This window comes from Pan paniscus, chromosome 6 (genome assembly GCF_029289425.2).
Source record: "Pan paniscus chromosome 6, NHGRI_mPanPan1-v2.0_pri, whole genome shotgun sequence".
Lineage (NCBI taxonomy): Eukaryota > Metazoa > Chordata > Mammalia > Primates > Hominidae > Pan > Pan paniscus.
This window is the reverse complement of record NC_073255.2, coordinates 119,372,509-119,399,199: the sequence shown is the minus strand read 5'-3', so window position 1 is coordinate 119,399,199 and position 26,691 is coordinate 119,372,509. Positions and strand designations below refer to the sequence as shown.

The window sequence follows — 26,691 nt, the reverse complement described above, 5'->3', positions numbered from 1 at the left end:
ACAAGAGGAGCTACTCAGTCGCTAAGTCCAAGGCTGAAAAGAAAAAGGGCCAGGCGTGGTGGCTCACGCCTGTAATCCCAGTACTTTGGGAGGCCGAGGCGGGAGGATCACTTGAGGTCAGGAGTTTGAGACCAGCCTGGCCAACATGGTGAAACCCTGTTTCTACTAAAAATACAAAAAAAAAAGTTAGCCGGGCACAGTGGCTGTGCCCCTAGTCCCAGCTAGTTGGGGGGCTGAGGCAGGAGAATTGCTTGAACCTGGCAGGTGGAGGTTGCAGTGAACTGAGATCGTGCCATTACACTCGAGCCTGGGCAACAGAGTGAGACTGTTTCAAAAAAAAAGAAAGAAAGAAAATAGGTGGTGATTGCCAGGGGAGGACAGAAATGCAGTTAGCATTTCACAGGTACAGAGTTTCGGGGCTTTTTGTTTTTGAGACAGAGTTTTGCTCTTGTTGCCCAGGCTGAAGTGTAATGGCGCGATCTCGGCTGACTGCAACCTCCGTCTCCCGGGTTCAGGAGATTCTCCTGCCTCAGCCTCCCAGATAGCTGAATTACAGGCTTCCACCAGCACACCCAGCTAATTTTTTGTATTTTTAGTGGAGACAGGGTTTCACCATGTTGGCCAGGCTGGTCTTGAACTCCTGACCTCAGGTGATCCACCCGCCTTAGCCTCCCAAAGTACTGGGATTACAGGCGTGAGCCACGGCGCCCGGCCCAGAGTTTCAGTTTTGCAAGATGAAAAGAGTTCCAGAGATGGATGGTGATGGTGATTGCATGACAATGTAAATGTCTTTAATGCCACTGTGCTATACACTGGGAAATGGTTTAAGATGGTAAATTTTGGCAGGGCGCAGTGGCTCACGCCTGTATTCCCAGCACTTTGGGAGGCTGAGGTGAGCAAATCACTTAAGCCTGGGAGTCCAATACTTGGCCAACATGGTGAAACCCCTCTTTAATAAGAAACAAAAACTAGCCAGGTATGGTGGCGCATGCCTATAGTCCCAGCTACTCGAGAGGCTGAGGTATGAGAATCGCTTGAACCCAGGAGACGGAGGTTGCAGTGAGTCGAGATTGCACCACTGCACTCCAGCCTGGGTGACACAGTGAGACTCTGTCTTAAAAAAATATATATATATATATAATTATATTAAAATATATATTAAAAATATTAAAATATATATATAAAATCTCTCTTTATATATATATATGTATTTATATATAGAGAGAGAGAGAGCGAGCGAGAGAGAGAATGCTTCACACTGCACTCCAGCCTGGGTGACAGAGTAAAACTCTGTCTCAAAAAAAAAATAAAAATAAAAAGAAGAAAATAAAAGACAGTAAATCGTCTGTTAGGTCTATTTTACCACAATATAAATAATAAAAAGTTTAAAATGTTTGCAAAATACAATGATAAATGATTTCTTTTCACTTTTCCAGATTTTCCAGGTTTTCTATAATAAATATAATCAAGGGGGAAAAAATAACCTTTTTTTCTTCAGTGTCGGGTTTCTTTCACCTAAACATCTGTGCTGACCACAGGAGCCTGAACCCTGAAGCACCCAGAGCCTGCTGGGCTATGGGCTTCCATCAGCTTTTTCTACCTGACACGAACATTTGGTTTCCATTCCCAACTCTTCTCATAATTCTTGGAGATCATCTTGTGCAGGTTTTGGGTCCAGCGGAAAGAAAGCAGCTCTTGGGAGTGTCAGCTTGCATCCCGTGGGGGTGGCTTTGGCTCAGCCAGCAGTGAGTCTGCCTTTCCCAGTGGCACCCCTGGCCGCCCCCAGAGCCCATCCATCCTGCAAGCTACTCACCCGCTGTCAGCAAAGCAGGCGCGTTTCCTGGTGTGCGGTAACCCTACCCCGGCTCTGCTCCCCAGGGGCGTGGCCAGGCTCTGGGATTAATCTAGGGCAGAAGCTCTGTCTGACGCTGAGACAGCTGTCCCCACAAGCAGCTGTCCCGGACCTAGGCCTAGCAGGCAGACAACTTGCAATGCTACCACCCCCTTCCAGTACAGAATATTGAGCTTTCCTGCCAAACTCCTTACTCAGGCAACAGCCTGGACCCTCACATTGGGTCTGGGTCCACCGTGCTCCCTGTTCACTCCTGGTTCACTTCGGGTCAGAATCCAACTCCAGCCTTGTGAGCTCCTGCGTGAGTTGGACTTTGCAGCCCAAAAAGTCAACACAGCGCTGTCCCAATGGGTCCAGCTGCCGTTGATTCAATAAGGGATTGTTTTAATTCACATCCTGTGCTCAGTGCTGGATTACCTGTCGTGACAGACATAACCTTCTGGGACAGGGCTCCTGACCCCCAGGGCCTGCGGTTCAGCTGCAGATGAAGTGCGTGAAACGAGAACAAAGCAAGCCAGGGCCAGGTGCGGTGCACCGCTGCACTCCAGCCTGGGCAACAGAGTGAAACCCTATCTCAAAAAAAATAAAGATTAAAATTAGCTAGGTGGTGCACACCTGTAGTCCTAGCTACTCAGGAGGCTTGCTTGAGCCCAGGAGGTTGAGGCTGCAGTGAGCCGTGATCGTGCCACTGCACTTAGCCTGGGCAACGAGCCAGACCCTGTCTCAAAAAAATTAAAAAAAAAAAAACAAGCTAGGACAGGACCAGAGGAGGCCTGCTCAGGGCAGACACTCGGCAGGAGATACACAATTCAGAATGCAGTCTGGCCAACTGCAGCATCATCCCCTCTCTAGAATCTTTCTCTCCCCTCAGAGCCTTCTACTTCAGACATCCTCTGCAAAAAAGATGAAGCCCCACCCTTGATGAAACTCAACAAGGTTTTGAGGTTTTTTATTCCCCTATTTCTCTGAGGTATAACCAACATATAAAAATTGTGGCCAGGCACGGTGGCTCACGCCTGTAATCCCAACACTTTGGGAGGCCGAGGCGGGCAGATCACGAGGTCAGGAGATTGAGACCATCCTAGCTTACTACTACCTAACTAACATCCGGTCTCTACTAAAAATACAAAAAATTAGCCGGTCGTGGTGGTGGGCGCCTGTAGTCCCAGCTACTTGGGAGGCTGAGGCAGGAGAATGGCGTGAACCTGGGAGGCAGAGTTTGCAGTGAGCCGAGATCGCACCACTGCACTCCAACCTGGGCGACAGAGTGAGACTCAAAAAACAAATAAATTAAAAAATTTAAAAAAGTTTTTTCAATTGTATGGGTCCAGGCATGGTGGCTCACGCCTGTAATCCCAGCACTTTGGGAGGCTGAGGCAAGTGGATCACTTGAGGTCAGGAGTTCGAGACCAGCCTGGCCAACATGGAGAAACCCCATCTCTACTAAAAATACAAAAATTAGCTGGGCATGGTGGCAGATGCCTGTGATCCCAGCTACTCAGGAGGCTGAGACAGGAGAATCACTTGAACCCAGACTGCGGAGGTTGCAGTGAGCCAAGATCACGCTACTGCACTGCAGCCTGGGCAACAGAGTGAGACTCCGTCACAAATATATATATATATATATATATATATACACACATATATATATACACATATTTAGTGTCAAGTATATATATACACACACACCGTATATACACACACATACTATATATATACACATATATGTGTGTGTGTGTGTACATATATATATATATAGTGTGTGTGTATATATAGTGTCAAATTGATTGGATTGAAGAATGCAAGGTATTGTTTCTAGTTGTTTCTGGGTGTTTTCAGAGGAGATTAACAGTTGAGTCAGTGGACTGGGTGAGGAGGACCCACCCTCAATGTGGGTGGGCACCATTCAATCGGCTGCCAGCGTGGCTAGAAAAAGCAGGCAGAGAAGGTGAAAGGAGCTGACTTGCTGAGTCTTCCGGCCTTCATTGTTCTCCCGTGCTGGAAGCTTCCTGCCCTCAAATATCAGACGCCAGGCTTTTCAGCTTTTTGAACTCTTAAATGTATGCCAGTGGTTTGCCAGGGGCTTTCAGACCTTCAGCCACAGACTGAAGGCTGCACTGTTGGCTTCCTTACTTTGGAGGTTTTGGAACTAGGACGAACCACTGCTGGCTTCCTAGCTCCTCAGCTTGTAGATGGCTTATTATGGGACTTCACCCTGTGATTGCGTGAGTCAATTCTCCTTAATCAACTCCCTTTCATATATACATATATCCTATTAGTTCTGTCCCTCTAGAGAGTCCTAACACACACAATGACCAACACACATACACACACATTGGAAGACTATAAGAGTCTCCACTGGCCAGGTGCAATAGCTCATGCCTGTAGTCCCAACACACTGGGAGGCCGAGGCTGGAGGATTGCTTGAGCCCAGGAGGTCAAGACCAGCCTGAGGCTGGGCACAGTACCTCATGTCTGTAATCCCAGCACTTTGGGAGGCCAAGGCAGGTGGATCACCTGAGGTCAGGAGTTCAAGATCAGCCTGTCCAACATGGTGAAACCCCATCTCTACTAAAAATACAAAATTTAGCTGGCTGAAGCCTGTAATCCCAGCTACTCGGGAGGCTGAGGCAGGAGAATGGTTTGAACCCCGGAGGCGGAGGTTGCAGTAAGCCGAGATGACGCTATTGAACTCTAGCCTAGGCAACACAGTGAGACTCCGTCTTAAAAAAAAAAAAAAAAAAAAACCAGCCTGAACAATATAGGAAGACCCCCATCTCTACAAATAATTTAAAAATTAGTCAAGCATGGTGGTGCACGCCTGTGGTCTCAGCTACTCAGGAGGCTGGGATGGGAGGATCACCTGAGCCCAGAAGTTGGAAGCTGCAGTGAAGAGTGATTGCATCACGGCACTCCAGGCTTGTCAATGGAGTGAGACCCTGTCTCAAATATATAAATAAATAAACAAACAAACTTGCAAAAAATATTGCCTTCCTTAAAAAAAAAATTATCGGCTGGGCACAGAGGCTCACGCCAGTAATCCCAGCACTTTGGGAGGCCGAGGTGGGCAGATCAGCTGAGGTCAAGAGTTTGAGACCAGCCTGACCAACATAGAGAAACCCCATCTCTACTAAAAATACAAAATTAGGCAGGGCGCTGTGGCTCATGCCTGTAATCCCAGTACTTTGGGAGGCCGAGGCAGGTGGATCACGTGAGGTCAGGAGTTCAAGACTAGCCTGGCCAACATGGCGAAACCCTGTCTCTACTAAAAATACAAAAAGTAGCTGGGCACCGTGGCACATGCCTATAATCCCAGCTACTAGGGGGGCTGAGGCAGGAGGATCGCTTGAACCTGGGAGGCAGAGATTGCAGTGAGCCAAGATCATGCCACTGCACCCCAGCCTGGGCAACAGAGCGAGACTCTGTCTCATAAAAAAGAAAAAAAAAATTAGCCAGGCGTGGTGGCACATGCCTGTAATCCCAGCTATTCCGGAGGCTGAGGCAGGATAATCATTTGAACCCAGGAGGTGGAGGTTGCGGTGAGCTGAGATCGTGCCATTGTACTCCAGCCTGGGCAAAAAAAGTGAAACTCCATCTCAAAAAATTAAAATAAAAAATAAAAAATAAAAATAAAAATAAAAAATAAAATTCTCCACCTCCAAAAACCCTAGAGAACTACCTAAAAAGAAATTAAAATAATTTTTTGAAAATTCACAAAGGTAGCTGATACAAAATCGACATGCCTCAAATGAACAGCTTTCCTACTTGCCAAACATAAATGTTTATAAATGGCAAGGAACAAAAGAGTCCTTTCATGACAGCAATAAAAATGATAAAATGCCTAAGAATAAGTCTAAGAAACTCTGAGTCAATGGAGCAGCAGGACATGTTCCTAAAAAACACACAATGTTATAAGCATGTAATTCTTTCTAGTTTTTGTTTTTTTTGAGACAGGATCTTGCTCTGTCACCCAGGCTGGAGTGCAGTGATGCGATCTCAGCTCACTGCAACCTCTGCCTCCGGGGCTCAAGTGATTCTCCTGCCTCCACCTCCAGAGTAGCTGGGATTACAGGCATACATCACCACGCCCAGCTAACTTTTGTATTTTTAGTAGCGATATTCTCCACGTTGGCCAGCCTGGTCTCAAACTCCTGGCCTCAAGCAGTCTGCCTGCCTCAGCCTCCCAAAGTGCTTGGATTACAGGTGTGAGCCACCACGCTTGGTCATAAACCTGTAATACTATGACTCCATTAATTTAACACACCCTGATCAAAATCCCAACAGCATTTTTATAAACCTAGAAAAGATGATTTTAAAATTCACCCAAAATAAAAAGATGTATAAGAACAACTAAGAGTATTTTGATAAAGAAGAACAGTGAAGGAGAAATTGTTCTATCAGCTAACAAAATATATGATAAAGATATAATAATTAAAACACAGAACTGTGGTTTTGGCACCAGACCAGATAGAGTTCAGTAGAAAATAAGAGTTCAGAAAAAGGATCATGCATATAGGGAAATTTATTATATGATAAAAGTGGCATTTCAAATTAGCAAGGAAGAATGGGTTATTCAATAAAAGTGTGAAGGCAGTTTGGGTAAAAAACTAAGTTAAATCCCTACCTCACAGCCTATGGAGAAACAGAGCCAGGTACAATGGCTCATACCTGTAATCCCAGTGCTTTGGGAGGCCAACCCAGAATTGCTTGAGGCCAGGAATTTGAGACCAGCCTGGACAAGATAGCAAGACCTCTTCTTTACAAAATATTTAAGAATTGACCAGATACGGTAGCATGCACCTGCAGTCCCAGCCACTCAAGAGGCTGAGGCAGGAGGATTGCTTGAGCCCAGGAGTATGAAACTGCAGTAAGCCATAATCATGCAACTGCACTCTAACCCAGGAAACAGGCCAAGACCCTATCTCAAAATAGCAACAAAATATAAATAAAAATTTTAAAAAACAAATGGAAAAGCCATGCTCTAATGACCCTTAGCTCAAGGCTGAATCTTAACAGCCTTTTGATGCCAAAGCCACTTTCAGTCTTAATTCTTTTTGGAGCCCAAGATCAGTGCAACCCTCCAAGGCTCCCCAGTATCTGGCACATCTTTCCCTTTTCATCTCCGTTTGTGTGTTTGGCCAAATAATATCTCCCCCAGGGACGTCCTCTTTCTAATCCCTGAAACCTGAGAAAATGTTATCTTATGCAGTGCTATGGTTTGAATGTGTCCCCCACAAAGCACAGATTAGAAACTTAATCCCCAGTGCAACAGTGTTGGGAGGTGGGGCCTAATGGAAGATGTTTAGGTCATAAAAGCTCCACCCTCACGAATAGATTATACGGATTGTAAAAGGGCTTGAGGCTTAGAGTTTAATCTCTCGCTCTTTCTCTCCCTCTCTTTGCCCTTCCACCATAAAATGACACAGCCTTTGCCAGATACCAGCCCCTGGCTTTTGGACTTCCCAGCCTCCAGAGCCATGAGCCAATAAATTTTCATACATTATAAATTATCCAGTCTGTGCTTTTCTATTCCAGCAGCACAAAAGGAACTAAGACACATGGTTAAAGAGACTTGATGATTAAATTAAGCATACTGAAGTTGAGGGGGTATCCAGATGGGCCCAACCTAATCTAAAAGGTCCATACAAGAGAGAGGCAGGAAGATCAAAGTCAGAGAGAAAGGAGGTATCAGAAAGAAAGGTTGGAGTAATGCCCTTTGGAGATAGAGGAAGGAGGTACAAGTCAAGGAATGCTGATAAATTCTAGAAGCTGGAAAAGGCATGGAAATAGGTTCTTTCCCAGAGCCTCCAAAAAGACCAGCCCTGTAAATACCTTGATTTTAGCCCAGTGAGAGCTATTTTGGACTTCTGATCTCAAGAACTATAAGATAATGAACTGGTATTATTTTAAGTCACTAAATTTGTGGTAATTTGTTACAGCAGCAAAACGAATCTAACACAGCTTGCAAAGAGGTTGGTCATTTCCCAATCACCCTCTGTAATCCAGGCAAGGATGACAGAGAACAACCTAGAACCTAGAGCTACAGAAGAAAACCAGACAGGACCACTGCCCTGGGAGAATTTGCCGTCTCTGGGAAGATAACCACTCATGAATTATCAATTCATTAGTTATGGAATTTACTCACTGTTGTCATAAGCCTCTAAGTTAGAGAGCTAGCTCTAAGAGCTTTTAACAAAGGAACCTGATATTATCCTGAAGGGCAAGTAAAGGGTCCCTGAAGATGTGATGTTTAAGCTGATCTCTAAAGTCTGGGCAGGAGTTACCTAGGCCGAAAGTCACAAAGACTGATCAGGGTGTGGCCGGAAAGGGGTCCTGATCCAGACCCCAAGAGACAGTTCTGAGATCTTGTGTGAGAAAGAATTTGGGGCAAGTCCATAGAGTAAAGTAAAAACAAATTTATTAAGAAGGTAAAGGAGGGAGGCTAAGGTGGGTGGATTGGCTAAGCTCAGGAATTCAAGACCAACCTGGGCAACATGGTGAAACCCTCGTCTCTATTAAAATATAAAAAATTAGCCAGGCGTGGTAGTGCGTGCCTGTAGTCCCAGCTCCTCGGGAGGCTGAGGGATGAGAATTGCTTGAACCTGGAAGGCAGAGGTTGCAGTAGCCAAGATAGCGCCACTGCACTCCAGTCTGGGCAACAGAGAGAGACTCAGTCTCAAAAAAAAAAAAAAAAAAAAAATGTAGCTGGGTGCAGTGGCTTATGCCTGTAATCCCAGCACTTTGGGAGGCTGAGGCAGGTGGATCATAAGGTCAGGAGTTCGAGACCAGCCTGGCCAATATAGTGAAACCCCATCTCTACTAAAAATACAAAAATTAGCCAGCTATGGTGGCAGGCACCTGTAGTGCCAGCTACTCGGGATGCTGAGGCAGAAGGATCACTTAAACCCGGGAGGCAGAGGTTGCAGTGAGCCGAGATCGCACCACTGCACTCCTGCCTGGGCAACAGAGTGAGACTCCGTCTCAAAAAGAAAAAAAAGAAAGTAAGTAAGTAAAGGAATAGAGAATGGCTACTCCATAGACAGAGCAGCCCTAAGGGCCGCTGGTTGCCCATTTTTATGATTATTTCTTGATGATATGCTAAACAAGGGGTGGATTATTCATGCCTTCCCTTTTTAGACCATAAAAGGTAACTTCCTGACATTGCCATGGCATTTGCAAACTGTCATGGCGCTGGTGGGAGTGTAACAGTGAGGATGACCAGAGGTCACTCTCATCACCATCTTGGTTTTGGTGGGTTTTGGCCGGCTTTTTTACTGCAACCTGTTTTATCAGCAAGGTCTTTATGATCTTGTGCTGACCTCCTATCTCGCCCTGTGACTTAGAATGCCATAACCATCTGGGTAAGTAGCCCAGTAGGCCTCAGCCTCATTTTACCCAACCTGTATTCATGATGTAGCTGCTGTGGTTCACGCGCCTCTGACAAAGGCAGGGGCAACGATCTGTGCAAAGGCCCTGAGGCGGAAGGATCTGGAGGGTGAAAGGCAGGCAATGGTGAGCAGAGCACCAAGAGAGACCAGGAGCATGGCCAGGTCTTCTCCCATCAGGCAGAGCCAGGACGGGGCTCCCTCCGAGCCCCTGATGCAGAGGCTCACCTGCCTCGTCCACTCCTGCCCTGGTAGACACACATGTTGAAGCGTTTCAGGGTCTAATTGTCATCAGTCGCAGAGCAAAAGACGGGAAGAGGTTGGCAAATCCTGCAGCCAGCCAGGATCACATCACGGCAGAAATGGGTACCCGGGGCAGGCCAAGACTTCTTGGAGCCCAAGCATCAGCCGTGTGGCCAAGTCAATCAAAGGAGGCCAGGAAGGGAGATAAACCCTCCCAGAAGAGCAGGAATGACAAAAATGTCAGAAGCCAGAGGCAACTGGCTGGGGCGCAGACAGCCGGAGCCAAATCAGAAGGAAACTGCTACCCTCTCTCAAAGGCTTCGTAACTACAGGGGCTGGGGAAGCCCAAGTGAGACTCCAGTGAGTGTTTGGCAGGCCTGGTCGCCTCCAGGGGCCGCATAGCCGCAGACATCCTGCAACAAACCCTGATCCAGGGACAACTCCCCGGGGAAAAGAAAAGTCTGAGCCGATCATAAAGACTCCAAGCAGGGGACATCCTCCAAGGGGCCGGGAACTGTCGGAGATTCTCGGACAAATGCCGCAGAGTCCTTGCATTTCCAGAACAAGAAAGGGGGTGAGAGATCAAATTCTTGCAAACAAAGACAGATAATATTTAGGCTGCAAACCACCACTCAGTCATGAGTGCAAACAGCTTACACACATGCAGAGCAAATGTCTGTCCCCCCACCGGTCTTGGTGTCCCCAGCCCCCAAGTCTGGAGGATCGCTTGAAGCCAGGAGTTCGAGACCAGCCTGGGTGACATAGGGAAACACTGTCTGTACAAAAAAAAATTTTTTTTGTTTTAGATGGAGTCTTGCTCTGTCGCCCAAACTGGAGTGCAACGGCATAATCTCAGCTCACTGCAACCTCTGCCCCCCTGGTTCAAGCGATTCTCCTGCTTCATGCATATAGGGAAATTTAGTATATGATAAAAGTGGCATTTCAAATTAGCAAGGAAGAATGGGTTATTCAATAAAAGTGTGAGGGCGGTTTGAGTAAAAAACTAAGTTAAATCCCTACCTCACAGCCTATGGAGAAACAGAGCCAATACCAAGTAGCTGGGATTACAGCCATGCACCACCACACCCAGCTAATTTTTGTATTTTTAGTAGAGACAGGGTTTCAACATGTTGACCGGGCTGGTCTCGAACTCCTTACCTAAGGTGATCCACCTGCCCCAGTCTCCCAAAGTGCTGGGATTACAGGTTTGAGCCACCAGGCCCAGCCCCCCAAAAAATTTTTAAATAATAAATTAGCCAGACATGCTGGTGCACACCTGTAGTCCAAGCTACTCAGGAGGCTGAAGCACGAGGATCACCTGAGTCCGAGAGATGGAGGCTGCAGTGACCTGTGATTGTGCCACCGTTCTCTAGCCTTGGCAACAGTGCAAGACCCTGTCTCTAAAATGTAAAAAAATTAAAATTTAAAAAAGGATAGATGGAGCCCTCATTCAAATGAACAGCAATGATTAGTCAGCCTATCTACTAAACACATTTCCTCATTTGATTCCAACCTATTTTGTTTTGTTCACTGATGAGGGACTAAAGCAATGAAGGGAAGTTGCTGGCTTAACTGTGGGTCCTTCAGAAGTAAGTCACTGCTGGTCATAGTAGCTCCTACCTGTAATTCCAGCACTTTGGGAGGCTGAGGGAGGAGAATCGCTTGAGCCCAGGAGTTCAAGACCAGCTTGGGCAACGTTGCAAGACCCAGTCTTTACAAAAAATACCAAAATGATACAGGCATGGTGGTGCATGCCTATAGTTCCACCTACTCCAGAGGCTAAGGTGGAAGGATCACTTGAGTCCAGACAGTCAAGGCTGCAGTGAGCTATGTGATCACATCACCGCATTCCAGCCTGAACAACAGAGACCCTGGCTCCAAAAAAAAAGTGAGTCACTGCAGGCTGGCTGCATGAGACAAGGCAGAAAAAGCCCTTTCCCCCCCACCTTAGGGCCTCCCCAGGTCCCTTCTGCTCTCACACTGTCTGGGACATGAAGCTCATCAGAAATCCTCAGCCGGGCACAGTGACTCATGCCTGTAATCCCAGCACTTTGGGATGCCAAGGTGGGAGGATCACTTGAGGCCAGGAGGTTGAGACTGACCTGGACAACATAGTGACACCCCCATCTCTATTTAAAAAGAAAAAAGAAAAAAGAAAAGAAGGCCAGGCACAGTGGCTCAGGCCTGTAATCCCAGCACTTTGGGAGGCCGAGGCGGGCGGATCACCTGAGGTCAGGAGTTTGAGACCAGCCTGGCAAACATGGTAAAACTCCATCTCTACTAAACATACAACAATTAGCCAGGTGTGGTGGCAGGTACCTATAGTCACAGCTACTCGGGAGACTGAGGCAGGAGAATCACTTGAAGCCAGGAGGCAGAGATTGCAGTGAGCTAAGATCACGCCACTGCACTCTAGTCTGGGTGACAGAGCCAGAATCTGCCTCAAAAAATAAATAAAGAAAATAAAATAAAGAAAATAAATCCTCAGCCTCAGTCCTCACCACAAGCATCTGAGCACCCTCCGATCCCTCCCATCTGCTCCTCAATCACATCTGGGGATGATCCTCTGCACTGACACCCGAAGTGGCTGAGGTTCAGCTGGGAGTGCAGATAGGCCCACACCCCTCACTCTGGTCTTGAAAACCTGAGCAGGGTCCTAAGAGACAAGGAAAAACCATCAGGATTACAGCTTCTGTTTTCTCCAGCTCCCCTGCAGCAGCAAGGGTGGGCTCAGCTACAGGAGAAGGTCCGAAACGATCCCAGTGAGCAGGCTTAGGACCAGCTCTTGGAGAGCACCGGAAACCTATCAGGACATTTTGCTCATCCTACAAGACCTGCTTTGAATGGAGACTCCTCTAGGAAGTCCTCAGCATTTAGCCCCCATCCACAACAGCATCTCACAGGGTGTGCAGTCTGAAAGACACCACCCTGGCAAAAGGCACCCTAGAAAAGGATTCTGTGGCCTCATATGTTTGTTTTGTTTTGTTTTGGGGAGGATATTTTTGATACTTTTTTTGAGACAGGGTCTCACTCTGTCACCCACACTGGAGTGCAGTGACTTAATCATAGCCTCCACCTCCTGGGTTCAAGTGATCCTGCCGCCTCAGCCTCCCCTCCCAGGTAGCTGGGACTATAAGCATTCAACACCACACCTAGCTAGTTTCTTTTTTTTTTTTTTTTTTTTTTTTTTTTTGTAGATACAGGGTCTTGCTATGTTGCCAAGGCTGGGCTCACGCTTCTGGGCTCAAGTGATCCTCCCACCTCAGCCTCCTCTCCCAAGTAGCTGGGACTACAATCACACATCACCGTGCCTGGCTAATTTTGTTTCTTTTTTTTTTTTTTTTTCTTTGAGATGGAGTCTCGCTCTTTCGCCCAGGCTGGAGTGCAGTGGCGCAATCTTGGCTCACTGCAAGCACCGCCTCCCGGGTTCATGCCATTCTCCTGCCTCAGCCTCCCAAGTAGGTGGGACTACAGGCACCCGCCACCACACCCAGCCAATTTTTTTATTTTTAGTAGAGACAGGGTTTCACCATGTTAGCCAGGATGGTCTGGATCTCCTGACCTCGTGATCTGCCCGCCTCAGCCTCCCAAAGTGCTGGGATTACAAGCGTGAGCCACCGTGCCTGGCCAATTCTCTTTTTCTTTCTTTTGTAGATATGGGGTCTTGCTATGTTGCCCAGGCTGGTCTCACACTCCTGGGCTCAAGCAATCCTCCTGCCTCAGCCTCCCCTCCCAAGTAGCTGAGATTGCAAGTGTGCCCTACCACACCTGGCTAATTTTTATTTTATTTTTTTGTAGACAGGGGATTTCGCTATGTTGCCCGGGCTGGTCTCGAACTCCTGGTCTCAAGTGATCCTCATGCCTTGGCCTCCCAAAGTGCTGGGATTATAGGTGTGAGCCACTGTGCCCAGCGATGCTTCCTATGTTTGTGAAATCCATCATCTTCCCAAGCTTTGCCAAGTCCCCATCAGCACACTACACCATCTGACAGAAGCCTTTATCCTTTCATATGGCCTCCTAGAGCACATACTAGACATTGTTCTAAGCGCTTGATTAATATTAACTTGCATAAGCCCCAGAATGACCTTATGAAGGAAACACTAATCATACCCATTTTATAGATGAGGTGACTGAGGCATAGAGAGGGCAGGCAACTTAGTCAGGGCCACACAGAACCTGGACTCAGACTCAGGCAGCCTGGTTCCAGATCCTACTCTTCACAGCCTTCCTCTTTTTATTTATTTAAAAAAAATTTTTTTTTTAAGATGGAGTCTTACTCTGTCACCCAGGCTGGAGTGCAGTGGTGTGATCTCGGCTCACTGCAACCTCCGCTTCACAGGTCAAGCGATTCTCCTGCCTCAGCCTCCCAAGTAGCTGGAATTACAGGTGCCCGCCAACACACCTGGCTAATTTTTTGTATTTTTATTGGAGACAGGGTTTCACCATCTTGGCCAGGCCGGTCTCAAACTCCATCATGACCTCAGATGATCTGCCTGCCTTGGCCTCCCAAAGTGTTGGGATTACAGGCGTGAGCCACCGTGTCTGGCCTGTGCACTTTATTTCTATTATTATGACATTGTAATATATAATGAAATAATCCTACTACTCACCATCATGTAGAATCAGTGGGAGCCCTGAACTTGTTTTCCTGCAACTAGACGGTCCCATCTGGGGGTGATGGGAGACAATGACAGATCATCAGACATCAGATTCTCATAAAAGTGCATAACCTAGATCCCTCGCCTGTGCAGTTTACAACAGGGCTGGAGCTCCTATGAAAATCTACTGCCGCTGCTGGTCTGACAGGAGGCAGAGCTAAGGCAGTAATGCGAGCGAGGGCAGCAGCTGTAGAGATGAAGCTTCAGGCTTTTTCGCCTATCACTCACCTCCTGCTGTGCGGCCCGGTTCCTTGAACTGGTCTTGAACCGGTACTTGTCTGTGACCTCAGGGTTGGGGACTCCTGCTTTACACAGATCACTCTAGAGGTAGTTAGGGGTGGGGCAAACAAGGAGATGCAGGGGGCCAGAACGCACACCGCTCTCCTCCAGTATTTCAGAATTAACCTGGACTCAGCCCAGCTTGTTTCAGGGTAGTCTGTTACAGGACTCCGAAGAGAAGCTCTAGACCCTGGTTTCTGGGAGGCAGGTAGAGACAAGGCCAGGCTGGGAAGGCCAGGGACCCCTGACAACTCGGAGGGCAGAACAGCACGGCATGTGTATGTTTCCGTAGGATCGTCTGCAGAATTCCCGGAGCACTTTGTGCTAACATTCCCGAAAATCCTCTAACAGTTAGTTATTGTTGCTCTTTTCCCCTGCCCCAGGCTGAATTGGTCCGGGTCCAGCTCACACACTCTGGAAGTGGCAATGAAGTGTCACACGAGTTCGAGCCAAGAGAAGCCTGGAGGAGTGCTCTTATTGCCATAGGAATTGTTTCTCTGGGAATGGATTTTAAAATAACAGATGAGCTGGGGGAAGAGGGGAGCGAGATGAAGAGAGGGAAGATTCAGAAAATCCTGGAGCTTGAGGACAAGGTCTCACTGATATTAACATCAAAGCCATTCTGTGTGATTCTCAGGAAAAGTCTCCCTCCTCTATGTGCTCACACTTCAAAGGGAGAAGTGGGACCTCTAAAGCTGGAGTCTCCATGGTTCCCCTAAAAGCAGCTTCAGGAGCTGGCCTGCACAGAGAAAGGGACCTCGCTCCAGGATCCCTCAGAACTGCAAACGTGCACTGAGGCAGAGGCACTGGCTCAGTGTCCCAAAGGAGAAAGGTCAAGGTATTTGTTCATTCATTCATTCATGTGTTCATTCATTCACTCAACAAACTTTCCTTGAGCACCTGATCTGTGCAAGTCCAGGAGATGCTGAAATTTGGGGTTGAAAATTCCATGCAGGAAAAATAAAAGTATTTCACAAAAATGCAAGATGTTTGAACTCTGCTTTGCTGCCATTGCAAACCAAGAAAGTGCTGCAAAAAATTTGCAATGTTCTGAGAAGCAAAGCAGCAGGCTCCTTGGTGTCCCCCAGGCACTGGAGACAGCCAGGAGCTCAGGCCTGAAGCCTGTCTCTGCCTATCCGTGATCTACCAAGGGGCCAGGTCCTGCTAGCTCCGAGCACTCCCTTCTCCCCTGCTCCATCCATCAACTACCTCCTAACTGGCCTCCCTCCTTCCACTATCCTTCCTCTGCCAGCCTCTCCCCGACCAGCAAAGTTGGCACAAGCCTGACTGTGACAAAGCCCAGACTATGAAGGCAAGCTCCTCAAGGTGGCAGGAAGGAGACTTCACATCCAGACTCCAAAAGCTCAGCACCTGTCCTCTGCCTGCCCAAGCCCATGGTCTGCTCTTGCTCTGTCACCCTGATTGGAGTGCAGTGGCATGATCATAGTTCACTGCGGCCTCAAACTCCTGGGCTCAAGCAATCCTCCCACCTCAGTCTCCTGAGTAGCTGAGACTACAGGTGTGTTCCACCACACCTGGCTAATTTTTTATTTTTGGTAGAGACGGGGTCTTGCTGTGTTGCCCAGGCTGGTCTTGAACTCCTGAGCTCAAGCAATCCTCCCACCTTGGCCTCCCAAAGTGCTGGGATTATAGGCATGATCCACCACATCCCATTAGTCCAGCCACTCTGAACTCAATCCCACTAACTATATGTCAGGCAATAGCTAATGACACTTCCAAGCCTTTACACAGTTGTCTGTCTGCCCAGAATGCCCCAGTCACTGCCTCAAGCTCTCCTGTTCATCCTACAAAACCCACCTCCTATGTTGACTCCTCTGAGAAGTCCTCAACATTTAGTCTCTATCCACTAGAACATTTCCCTAAGTATGTGGTCAGGAACACAATCCTAACAAAATGCTCCCCAGAAGGCCAGGTGCAGTGGCTCACACCTGTAATCCCAGCACTTTGGGAGGCCAAGGCAGATGGATCACTTGACGTCAGGAGTTCAAGACCTGACCAACGTGGAGAAACCCCAGCTCTACTAAAAATACAAAAATTAGCCTGGCATGTTGGTGGGCGCCTGTAATCCCAGCTACTTGGGAGGCTGGGGCAGGACAATCGCTTGAACCCTGGAGGCGGAGGTTGCAGTGAGCCAAGATCGCACCACTGCACTCCAGCCTGGGCAACACAGCCAGACTCCGTCTCAAAAAACAAAATGCTCCCCAGAAAAAGATTCCAAGGCTTCATATATTTGTGGAACTCCCCCGTCCTTGCAACCTTTGCAAGGCATATGAATGCAGTCCATGGTCACATTCATGAACAGAGGGTTTACTATCCTTTTTCCTAAAAACATTATTAATATTAACCCATGTAAGCCCCAGAACAACTTAATGAAGTAAGTACTGAAGTCATTCCCATTTTACAGATGAGAAAACTGAGGCACAAAGACTCCCAGGCTCCCACAAACCCTAACTCCCCTAGCTCACTTTGCACACATTTGTATCACACCAAATTCCACTCTTGCTCATGGATCTGTTTTCCCCAACCAGTCTCTGAGCTCATCAAGGACGGAGGCTGGGTCTGAAACATCTCACTGCCCCAGAGACAGGGTCTCACTCTGTCACCCAGGCTGGAGCGCAGTGGTGTAATCATAGCTCACTGCAGCTTCAACTTCCTGGGTTCAAGCGTTCTTCCCACCTTAGCCTCCCAAATACCTGGGACTACAAGTGTGCACCACCATGCCCAGCTAATTTTTTAAAGTTTTTTTTTGCAAAGACAGGGTCTGACTATATTTCCCAGGCTGGTCTCAAACTCCTGGGCTCAAGTGATCCTCCTACCTCAGCTTCCACCAGGACTACAAGTGTGCACCACCACACCCAGCTAATTTTTTAAATTTTTTTTTTTTTTTTTTTACAGAGACAGGGTCTGGCTATGTTGTCCCAGCTGGTCTCAAACTCCTGGGCTCAAGTGATCCTCCCACCTCGGTCTCCCAAAGTGCTGGGATTAAAGGCATGAGGCACCATAGCTAATCACAGTTGCCAATTCTTGAATGTAGGGAACCAGAGAGCAAAGGCAGGGGTCCAACACTGCAGAGGCATGCAATCCAGTCGGAGGGACAAGTCCCCATGGATGTGATCATCCACTTCCCCAGAGTCTGCTGAGCTCTTCCTCCATGCAGGCCACCAGGCACAGCCCCCTGCCTTCACGTTTGAGTCCCCAGCCTCTACCCTACCTACACGTGGGCTCAGTGAATGCAAGGTGATTAAATGCCTGACCTGGAGCGGCTCACATTTCCAAGAGGCAGTGGTGGGTGGTGGGCAGGGCTAAGCTCCAGCTCATGCACGCTTGCCCAAGGACGGCTGCTCAGAGCTACTCCTGTAGGGAGTAAATGAGGAAGGAGAAATGACTCCATCTGCAAGGAGGGAAACTGGGGAAGTGAGTTCTAGAACCAAAACCACAATCACAGATGCAGGGGCTACCCACAAATCACAGGTGCAGGGGGCTACCCACAAATGAGATGAACAGAAAGCTGGGAGGTAAATCCAGAGAGACTTCCTGGAGGAAGGGTGCTTGTGGTTCTACCAAAAGAGGGGGGAGTCAGGGTAAGAGGGAGGCATTTTGAGTGAGGAGGGGACACACCAAGCACTTTGGCTTAGACGAAACCACAAGAAAGTGAATTCAGAGACAGAGGGAGTTTGAAGCAGCAGGTATAGATGAAGGAAAGGTGGGCAGGGTGCAGTGGCTCATGCCTGTAATCCCAGCACTTTGGGAGGCGGAGGTGGGCAGATAACCTGAGGTCAGGAGTTCGAGACCAGCCTGGCCAACATGACAAAACCCCATCTCTTCTAAAAATACAAAAAATTAGCCAGGCATGGTGGTGCATGCCTGTAATACCAGCTAGTCGGAAGGCTGAGGCAGGAGAATCACTTCAACCTGGGAAGCGGAGGTTGCAGTGAGCTAAGATCGTGCCACTGCACTCCAGCCTGGGCAACAGAGCCAGACTCCGTCTCAAAAAACAAAAACAAAACAAACAACAACAACAAAACAAACAGTGTGTCAGCTTGATTTTATACTTTTAAATATCTAGCCAAATGGTGAATGGTCTTCATCTTTAGTCTTGCCCCAAGCCCCAAAAAGGTTAGGGGTGGCCAGGACTTGCAGGTGCTATAAGATCAGGGAAGTCTATTTTTACCCCTGAAAGGCCATATCAACCAGCATCATTTAAAATGTCCTCTTCAGGCCAGGCGCGGTGGTTCATGCCTGTAATCCCAGCACTTTGGGAGGCTGAGGCGGGTGGATCACCTGAAGTAGGGAGTTTGAGACCAGCCTGACCAACATGGAGAAACCCATCTCCACAAAAAATACAAAATTAGCCAGGCATGGTGGCACATGCCTGTAATCCCAGCTACTACGGAGGCTGAAGCAGGAGAATCGCTTGAACCTGGGAGGCGGAAGTTGCAGTGAGCCGAGATCATGCCATTGCACTCCAGCCTGGGCAACAAGAGCAAAACTCCATCTCAAAAAATAAATAAATAAATAAAATAAAAACAGACTCTTCAAAATGTACCCCAAGAAGAAACTGCTGATGGGAATGCAAAACACTGTAACCCCAGTGGAGGAAAACTTGACGCTATCTAGCAGAATTAAACATGTGTTTGCCATTTACCAACACAAGTGTCTATCAGTAGAGGACTAGCTGAATAAATACAGTCACTCACACTGTACAGAACAACAGACCCATAAAAATGGATGTAGAACTCTACTAAAAAAAAATACAAAAATATTAGCCGGGTGTGGTGGCGGGTGATTATAGTCCCAGCTACTCAGAAGGCTGAGGCAGGAGAATGGCGTGAACCCGGGAGGCAGAGCTTGCAGTGAGCCGAGATTGCGCCACTGCACTCCAGCCCAGACGACAGAGCGAGACTCTGTCTCAAAAAAAAAAAAAAAAAAAAAAAAAGGATGCAGATTACCTTTGCTTTATTTATTTATTTATTTAAGACTGAGTCTTGCTCTGTCACCCAGGCTGGAGTGCAGTGACGTGATCTCAGCTCACTGCAACCTCCACCTCCCGGGTTCAAGCAATTCTCCTGCCTCAGCCTCCTGAGTAGCTGGGATTACAGGCATGCGCCACCGTGCCCAGCTAATTTTTGTATTCTTAGTAGAGAAGGGGTTTCACCATGTTGGCCAGGCTGGTCTCGAACTCCTGACCTCAAGCGATCCACCCACCTTGGCCTCCCAAAGTGCTGGGATGACAGGCGTGAGTCATCATGCCCCCCCATCTTTGCTTTTTGGTAGAGCCATCTCCACAACACATTACGATGGAAAAAGGCCAAGTTGAAGACAGAGTAACTAGCATATTACCTCTGTGTAAGAAAAGGAGGAGGATAGACACAAACACACACATACTCATACACACTGTTATGCTCACACACACACATACACACACAAATTGCTTATATTTGCAAAAAGAATTGTTTTTTTTTTGGAAAGAGAAAAAAACTCACTCAAAATCTGGCTACCTACAAATAGTAAATAAGGGGGAAATTATAAGTATTCTAGCAATTACGAATTTTAAAAAGAGTCAAAATTATAGTACTACTTTGAAGTAGGAGGCGGGACTTGACTCTGGAGGTTGGGCTTGACACCGGACCAAATTGAGGACTAGCTAAAACAGGTTAGGACGAAGCACATCCCCATAAGACTCACTCACCAGGGCACCATGTCAGTTACCATTTGCCAGGGCAACACCCAGAAGTTACCACGCCTTTCCATGGCAACAACCCAACAACCTAGAAGTTACCACCTTCATCCTAGAAATTCCTGCATAAACTGCCCCTTAATTTGCATATAGTTAAAAGTGAGTATAAATAGTGCCAAACTGCCTCTGAGCTGCTAGTCTGGGCACACTGCCTATGGGGTATCCCTGCTCTGCAAGGAGCAGGACCTCTGCTGCAGCTGTACACTGCCACATCAATTAAAGTTGCTGTCTGAAACCACCCACTCACCCTTGAATTCTTTCCTGGGTGAAGCCAAGAACCCTCCTGGCTAAGCCCCAATTTGGGGGCCTGCCTGTCTTGCATCCACTTTGCGATCCTTAATGAAATAATGACATAGGCAATGATCACCAACACCTCAAGCATCACGAGAGAAAAAGAGAGACGACCAGACGTTGTGATTTCCAATGGAAAAACACTACAGCACCCAAGATGTAATTCTGCCAAAATAGAAAACGAAGCAGGAGGAAGAACTAGATCCAACCAAGCTCTTGATCCAATTTCCCATTATCTGGAAATAAAGAGGACAGATGAACATGTTCACAGGCACCATGAGCATATAACCAACAAAATCCTGAAAAAGGAACAATCTAGAAGGCCAAGTTTCTTCAACAAATAAATTGCAGCAAAAAGAAGGGAGACAGTGGAGGAGACTTGTAGACAGTGGTGTTCTGCTGAATATTTAACACCCAGCTTTCCAGAATAAAGCCACGTCCTTCTGTTAGTCAGCTCAAGGTTGCCGTAACAGAATACCATAGACTGAATGGCTTAAGTAGCAGACATTTATTTCTCATAGCCCTGGAGGCTGGGAAGTCCAAGATCAAGGTGCTGGCAGATTCAGTTCCTGGTGAGGGTTCTCTTTCTGGTTTGCAGACAGCCACCTTCTTGCTGTGCTGTGTCCTCACATGGCAAAGAGAGAGAGCTCTGATTTCTCTTCTTCTTTTTTTTTTTTTTTTTCTTTTTTGAGACAGTCTCACTCTGTTGCCCAGGCTGGAGTGCAGTGGCATGATCTCAGCTCATTGTACCCTCCACCTCCCGGGCTTAAGCGATTTTAGTGCCTCAGCCTCCCAAGTAGCTGGGACTACAGGTGTGCACCACCACGCCTGGCTAATTTTTGTATTTTTAGTAGAGACGGGTTTTCACCATGTTGGCCAGACTGGTCTCAAACTCCTGACCTCAGGTGATCCACCCACCTGGGCCTCCCAAAGTGCTGAGATTACAGGCATGAGCCACCGCACCTGGCCTCTCTTCCTGTTCTTATAACATCGCTAATCAAATAATGGGGCACAGCCCTCACAACTTCATCTAAATCTAGTTACCTCCAAAGGTCCCCCCTCCAAATACCACCACATTGGAGGATAGGGCTTCAACATATGAATTTGGTGGGGACACACACATCAGTCCAGAGCATCTCCTGATATAATATGGTAGACTAGACCACCTATGAAGAATTTCTGTCTCTCCCAGCAAGCCCAAATAGAGACCATAAATCTAACCAAACCTTCCAACCTAACTTCCAAAATAGAAGAGATACAGGGGGCAGAGGATCCAATTAATTACACCACTGGGAAGCAATTAGTCAAAACTAGTACGTGGACATTGCAGATCAAATTAACTATACCACTGGGAAGGAAGTAGCTAAATCTAGTACGTGGACATCGCAGAGAGCAACTGGTCTTCAACAAGTCAACAGCGTGGAGGAAAAAGTACTCTCAAAGGGGGAAGACTTTCCTACACTAAAAGGGACAGAAAAGACAGAATAACCAATAAGCAGACTTATTTAGATCCTGATTTGAACAAACTAACAATTAAAAACTGCTTTTTGGCCAGGCACAGTGGCTCACACCTGTAATTCCAACACTTCGGGAGGCCAAAGCTGAAGGATTACTTGAAGCCAGGAGTTCAAGACCACCCTGGGCAACATAGCAGGACCCCACCTCTATGAAAAATTTAAAAGTTAGCCAGCCATGGTGGCCCATGCCTATGGTCCCAACTACTTAGGAGGCTGAGGTGGGAGGATTGCTTGAACCCAGGAGGTCGAGGCTGCAGTGAGCTATGATTGCACCATTACGCTCCTGCCTGGGTGACAGAGCAAGACCCTGTCTTTAAAAAAAAAAAGAAAAAAAAGAAAAAAATCAGACGTTAACAAGGAGCAGTAACAATGAAAGTAAAGCACTCTTTGTCAAGAAACAGCCCTGTAATCATTGCCTGTCAACTGAGGCCAAGCCCCGGTAAACACACTACTGAAGGCCAAGGCTGCAAGGACCACTGCTGTCCCCAAGCCTTCAGCTTCTGGACATCTTGGATCTCAAGGACAAGGGACACTTGTGATAGATAGCTCATGAGACACAGAAACATGTGACGCCCAAGCCAGCTCCAGCCTGTAACTCACCCAGGCAACAACCAGGTGCCTGCAATGCCCACGCTGGGCTTTCTGGGCAAAGAGACTCAGTCACACCCTGGAATATCAACGTGCCCCAAGCCTCCTCAACACCTTCTGGTATCCTTTTCAGGAATCCATTTCCCACAGATTCATCCACATCCTCCCTAAACCTAATTATATCCTCTCCCTGTTCTTATCCTGGTGGAAAGAGTTCTGGAAGATTCCACACTTGTTTGAGCCTCTTTTTGTTTGTGCTAAAATGATCCCTTCCAACTTTCTGCAGAGGTCCCCAAGTTCCAACCCACCAAATGCCAGAATGAGGTCCCCATTCGCTCCCGCTCTTCATGGTCCTCACCTCTTGCTTTTTTGCAGGCGTATATTTCAGGCTGCAAACACCTTTTTTTTTTTTCCTTCCCACACCTTTTAATTACAAAAGTATTACATGAATATACGCTCCTTGCAAAACATCCATTCAATCCCCGTACCGGCCAGTAGGTTCTCTTAGGGACCAAGCACGGTGGCTCATGCCTGTAATCCCAGCACTTTGGGAGGCTGAGGCAGGCAGATCATTTGAGGCCAGGAGTTTGAGACCAGCCTGGCCAACATTACAACATTTTTTATTGGCCAACAATACAAAAATTAGCCAGGCGCAGTGGTGGGCACCTGTAATCCCAGCTACTTGGGAGGCTGAGGCAGGAGAATCACTTGAACTCGGGAGGCAGAGGTTGCAGTAAGCCAAGATTGCACCATTGCACTCCAGCCTGGGAGACAGAGCGAGACTCTGTCTCAAAAAAAACACAGAAACCAGAAAAACATTCAGACAAGCCACAAGCAGACAGAGGGAAAATGGGACAGTCCCCTGGCCCAGCCCTAGACTTCTTCATAACATTAACTGCTGAAATGGTTTCCTAGAAACTTTTTTCAGGCATTTATCTACCTAGATGTAGATCTGATTTTCCTTTTCATAAATGAAATCGTGCTGTATATATTATTCTGTAACTTGAAAAGCTTGTTTTTTAGACAATCCTCATATGGAACTGTGCAGAGGCCACACTAGCGTGGGTGTTTGGAGAATGCTCCTCATAGAAGCCCCGGGTAAGTATTTCCAAACAAAATGAGAGAAATAGGATTGCATACAAACTTTTCCAGAGGCACTTTTATGCTTTTCTGGGTCCCGCCCTATTCAGCCATGAGTGTATATTTCTTCCCAGCATGAAACATCCCTGTCTCCTTGTTATTAAGGAATTAGCTAGAAATCATCTTGGAGTCCTCTGATTTGGTAAATATCAAGGAGAAAAAAAGAACTGGGAGCTGTCTTTTAGCTTTGATAGGCAGAGCAGTATGCTAGAAAACACCAGATCTGGGCCGGGCGTGGTGGCTCACGCCTGTAATCCCAGCATTTTGGGAGGCCGAGGCAGGAGGATCTCTTGAGGCCAGAAGTTTGAGACCAGCATGTGTAACACAGTGAGATCCCACCTCTACAAAAAATCAAAAAATTAGCCAGTCATGATGGTGCACACCTGTGATCTCAGCTACACAGGAGGCCAAGGTCGGGGGATCACTTGAGCCTGGGAGATCAGGTTTGCAGTGAGCTATGATCGCACCACTGCATTCCAGCCTGGGGAACAAGCAAGACCCTATATTAAAAAAAAAAAGAAAGAAAGAAAGCACAAGAGGTCAGTCCTGAGTGGCTCCTGGGCCTAGCAAATCCTGAGCCTCTGTTTCTTCAGCTAAAGGAAAGATACTACTCTAAATGTTTTAACCCTAGGGTTGTTAAGGATCAAAAGAAATGGAGATTGGGAGGCCAAGGCGGGAGGATCGCTTGAGCCCAGGAGTTTGCGACAAGCCTGGGCAACAGAGTTGAGATTCTGCCTCTGCAAAAAAATAAATTAAAATATAAAAAAGAGATGGAGGGAACAGACACAGGTAGTGCATTCCAGAGCGCTGTCATAGCTGTGTAGGTTGTAGTTATCACTAAATGAGAAAAGCTAAATTCAAGCGAGTTATGCAAACGAGGCGTTTGGCAACTTTTACTTGCATGCTTATGGTTTTCTGGGGAAATTCAAATGCGGGCTCCGGAGCCGCAGCCCTGAGCGTCCCGGGGGTGGCCATGGCGCCACCTGCCGGCCGAGAGGAAGGAGACGCCTGGCGGGTCCCGGCGCCCGGGCCCGGTGACCCTGCGCCCACTCCAACCCCGCCACGGAGCCACCCGATCCCAGCCGGTTCCACGTCCCGGGGTGGCTGGGGAGTCGCAGCCGAGGATCCTCCGCGGCCTCAGCCCCAAAGACTGGGCGGGAATGACCCCTCTGGTGTCCTGGGGCCGCTGATAGGAGAGGGGTGCCCGGGACGCGAGGCCTTGGCCACCCGGGAACCTGCTCCGCGACACAAAGCCGCAGCCGCGCAGGTGAGCGGCGGAGCCACGTGAGCGGCCGAACGCCCCGGGCAGAGCCCCAGCCCCAGCCACGGCGGTCGGAGCCACCTCCACTCGGAGCCCGGAACGAGGGGGCGAAGGTTGGGGAAGCGAAGAAAGGAAGGGACAGGGTGGGCGCGGCCAGAGACCACCGCAGCCCCGGAGCCGGACCCGAACCTTCAGCCCCGCAGCCCCAACCCCCAGCCTCCTCCGTCGCTCGTTCCAGCTGCCCCGTCTGCAGCACCCAGCCCCCGCCGCCCCGCGCCCCAGCCCCCAATCGCCCTGCACCCAAGACCCTTCAGTCTTTCCCCCCGTGACCCCAACCCCCAGCCACCGCCGTTTCGTCCCAGTTGCCCCGTGTCCCCTGCCCCCTGCCCCTGGCATCCGCCACCCCGCGCCCCCAGGCCCGAATCGCCCCGCACCCCAACCCCCTCCAGCTCTCGTTCCAGCTGCCCGGTGTCTGCAGCCCCCAGTCCCCGCTGCCCTGCGCCCCCAAGTCCCGGATCGCCCCACTCTTCAGCCCCCAAGCCTCGCTCCAGCCACCCAGTGGCCAGGGCCCCCGCTGTCCGCTCCCTCCCCCCACCCCCCGGCCCCTCCGCCCCGAGCTACTCACCGGCGGCTCACGTAGCCGCTGCCAGGGGAGCCGGCGCCGGGCTCGGGGTAGCCGTGCTGCTGCAAAGCTGCGGCCGAGAAGGGATAGAGGAAGCCGGTGGCCAGCGCCGACCCGCAGAGGCAGCAACACGCCCAGGGCAGGAGCAGGGCCAGCTTCATCGTGCGCAGCAGCCCGCGGGGACCCGGAGTCCCGGGCACGAGGACCGGCAGGAGCGCACCGACGCCCGGACCGAACCCGCGGCCCCGGCCGGGAGCAGAGCGAGAGGAGCGGGGCGAGCGATCGGAGCCCGGGTGCGAGCTGGAAATGTGGGGGGGGCGCCCACGCCTCTCCGGGGCCGCCTTTTCAAATTCGGCGAGGTGGGCTCTAAGCCGTCAAAGGGGGCGTGGGGCTTTTTTGTTAACCCTCGGCGGTCCGGGGCCGAGGCGGCGGCAGTGGCGGCAGAGCTAGGGTGCGAGCTCCGCAGGAGGTCCCTGGAGCCTAACACCCCGAAAGCCAGACCTCGCGCCCAGGCCCCCGCTACACACCTTAGAACCTTTGAAACCAAACCTTCTTCAAGTCCGCGAATGCTTTCGGAGCGCCCGTTCTGTGTCTGCCAATTTCACCTGGACGATGTTGGTGAATCCTCGCCACACTGCCCTCGATGGTCCCATTCAGAAGTGGAAACTGAGGCTGGAGAAAGTTAAGCCAGACAAATGCAAGTCTTCCGATCCTTGTGCAGGGCTCTTTGGATCAAAGCACTGCGTTCCCGTGAGAAACTGACCAGAGCTTCCCAGGATTCTCCTCCTTCCCCTTTAACCTCCAGCCCCCACCTGCCCCGCTGTCTCTTCCAGGTAAGAAGCTTTGGGAGGGGCGGAAGGGTCAGTTGGGGTGAGAAGTTGTAGCTAGATTGGGAGGCCGAGGTGGGCGGATCACCTGAGGTCAGGAGTTCAAGACCAGCCTGGCCAACATGGTGAAACCTCGTCTCTACTAAAAATACAAAAATTAGCCTAGTGTGGTGGCAGGTGCCTGTAATCTCAACTACAGGCTGGGCTGAGGCAAGCCAATCACTTGAACTCAGGAGGCGGAGGGTGCAGTGAGCCAATATCAGGCCACTG

General features: G+C 48.9%; 1 protein-coding gene across 3 annotated transcripts in view; it reads right to left on the bottom strand.

Moving 5' to 3' along the window:
* COL26A1 (collagen type XXVI alpha 1 chain) overlaps positions 1-26,320 on the bottom strand; it is a 195,850-nt gene extending 169,530 nt beyond the window's left edge. For 2 of the 3 annotated variants that reach the window (XM_034964646.3, XM_034964647.3), the window contains exon 1: positions 25,598-26,106. In XM_034964646.3, coding sequence (XP_034820537.1) covers positions 25,598-25,755 — 158 coding nt within the window. In that variant the 5' untranslated portion in view covers positions 25,756-26,106. The other variant, XM_034964649.3, reaches the window with a different exon arrangement.
* Positions 26,321-26,691: the final 371 nt, after the last annotated feature.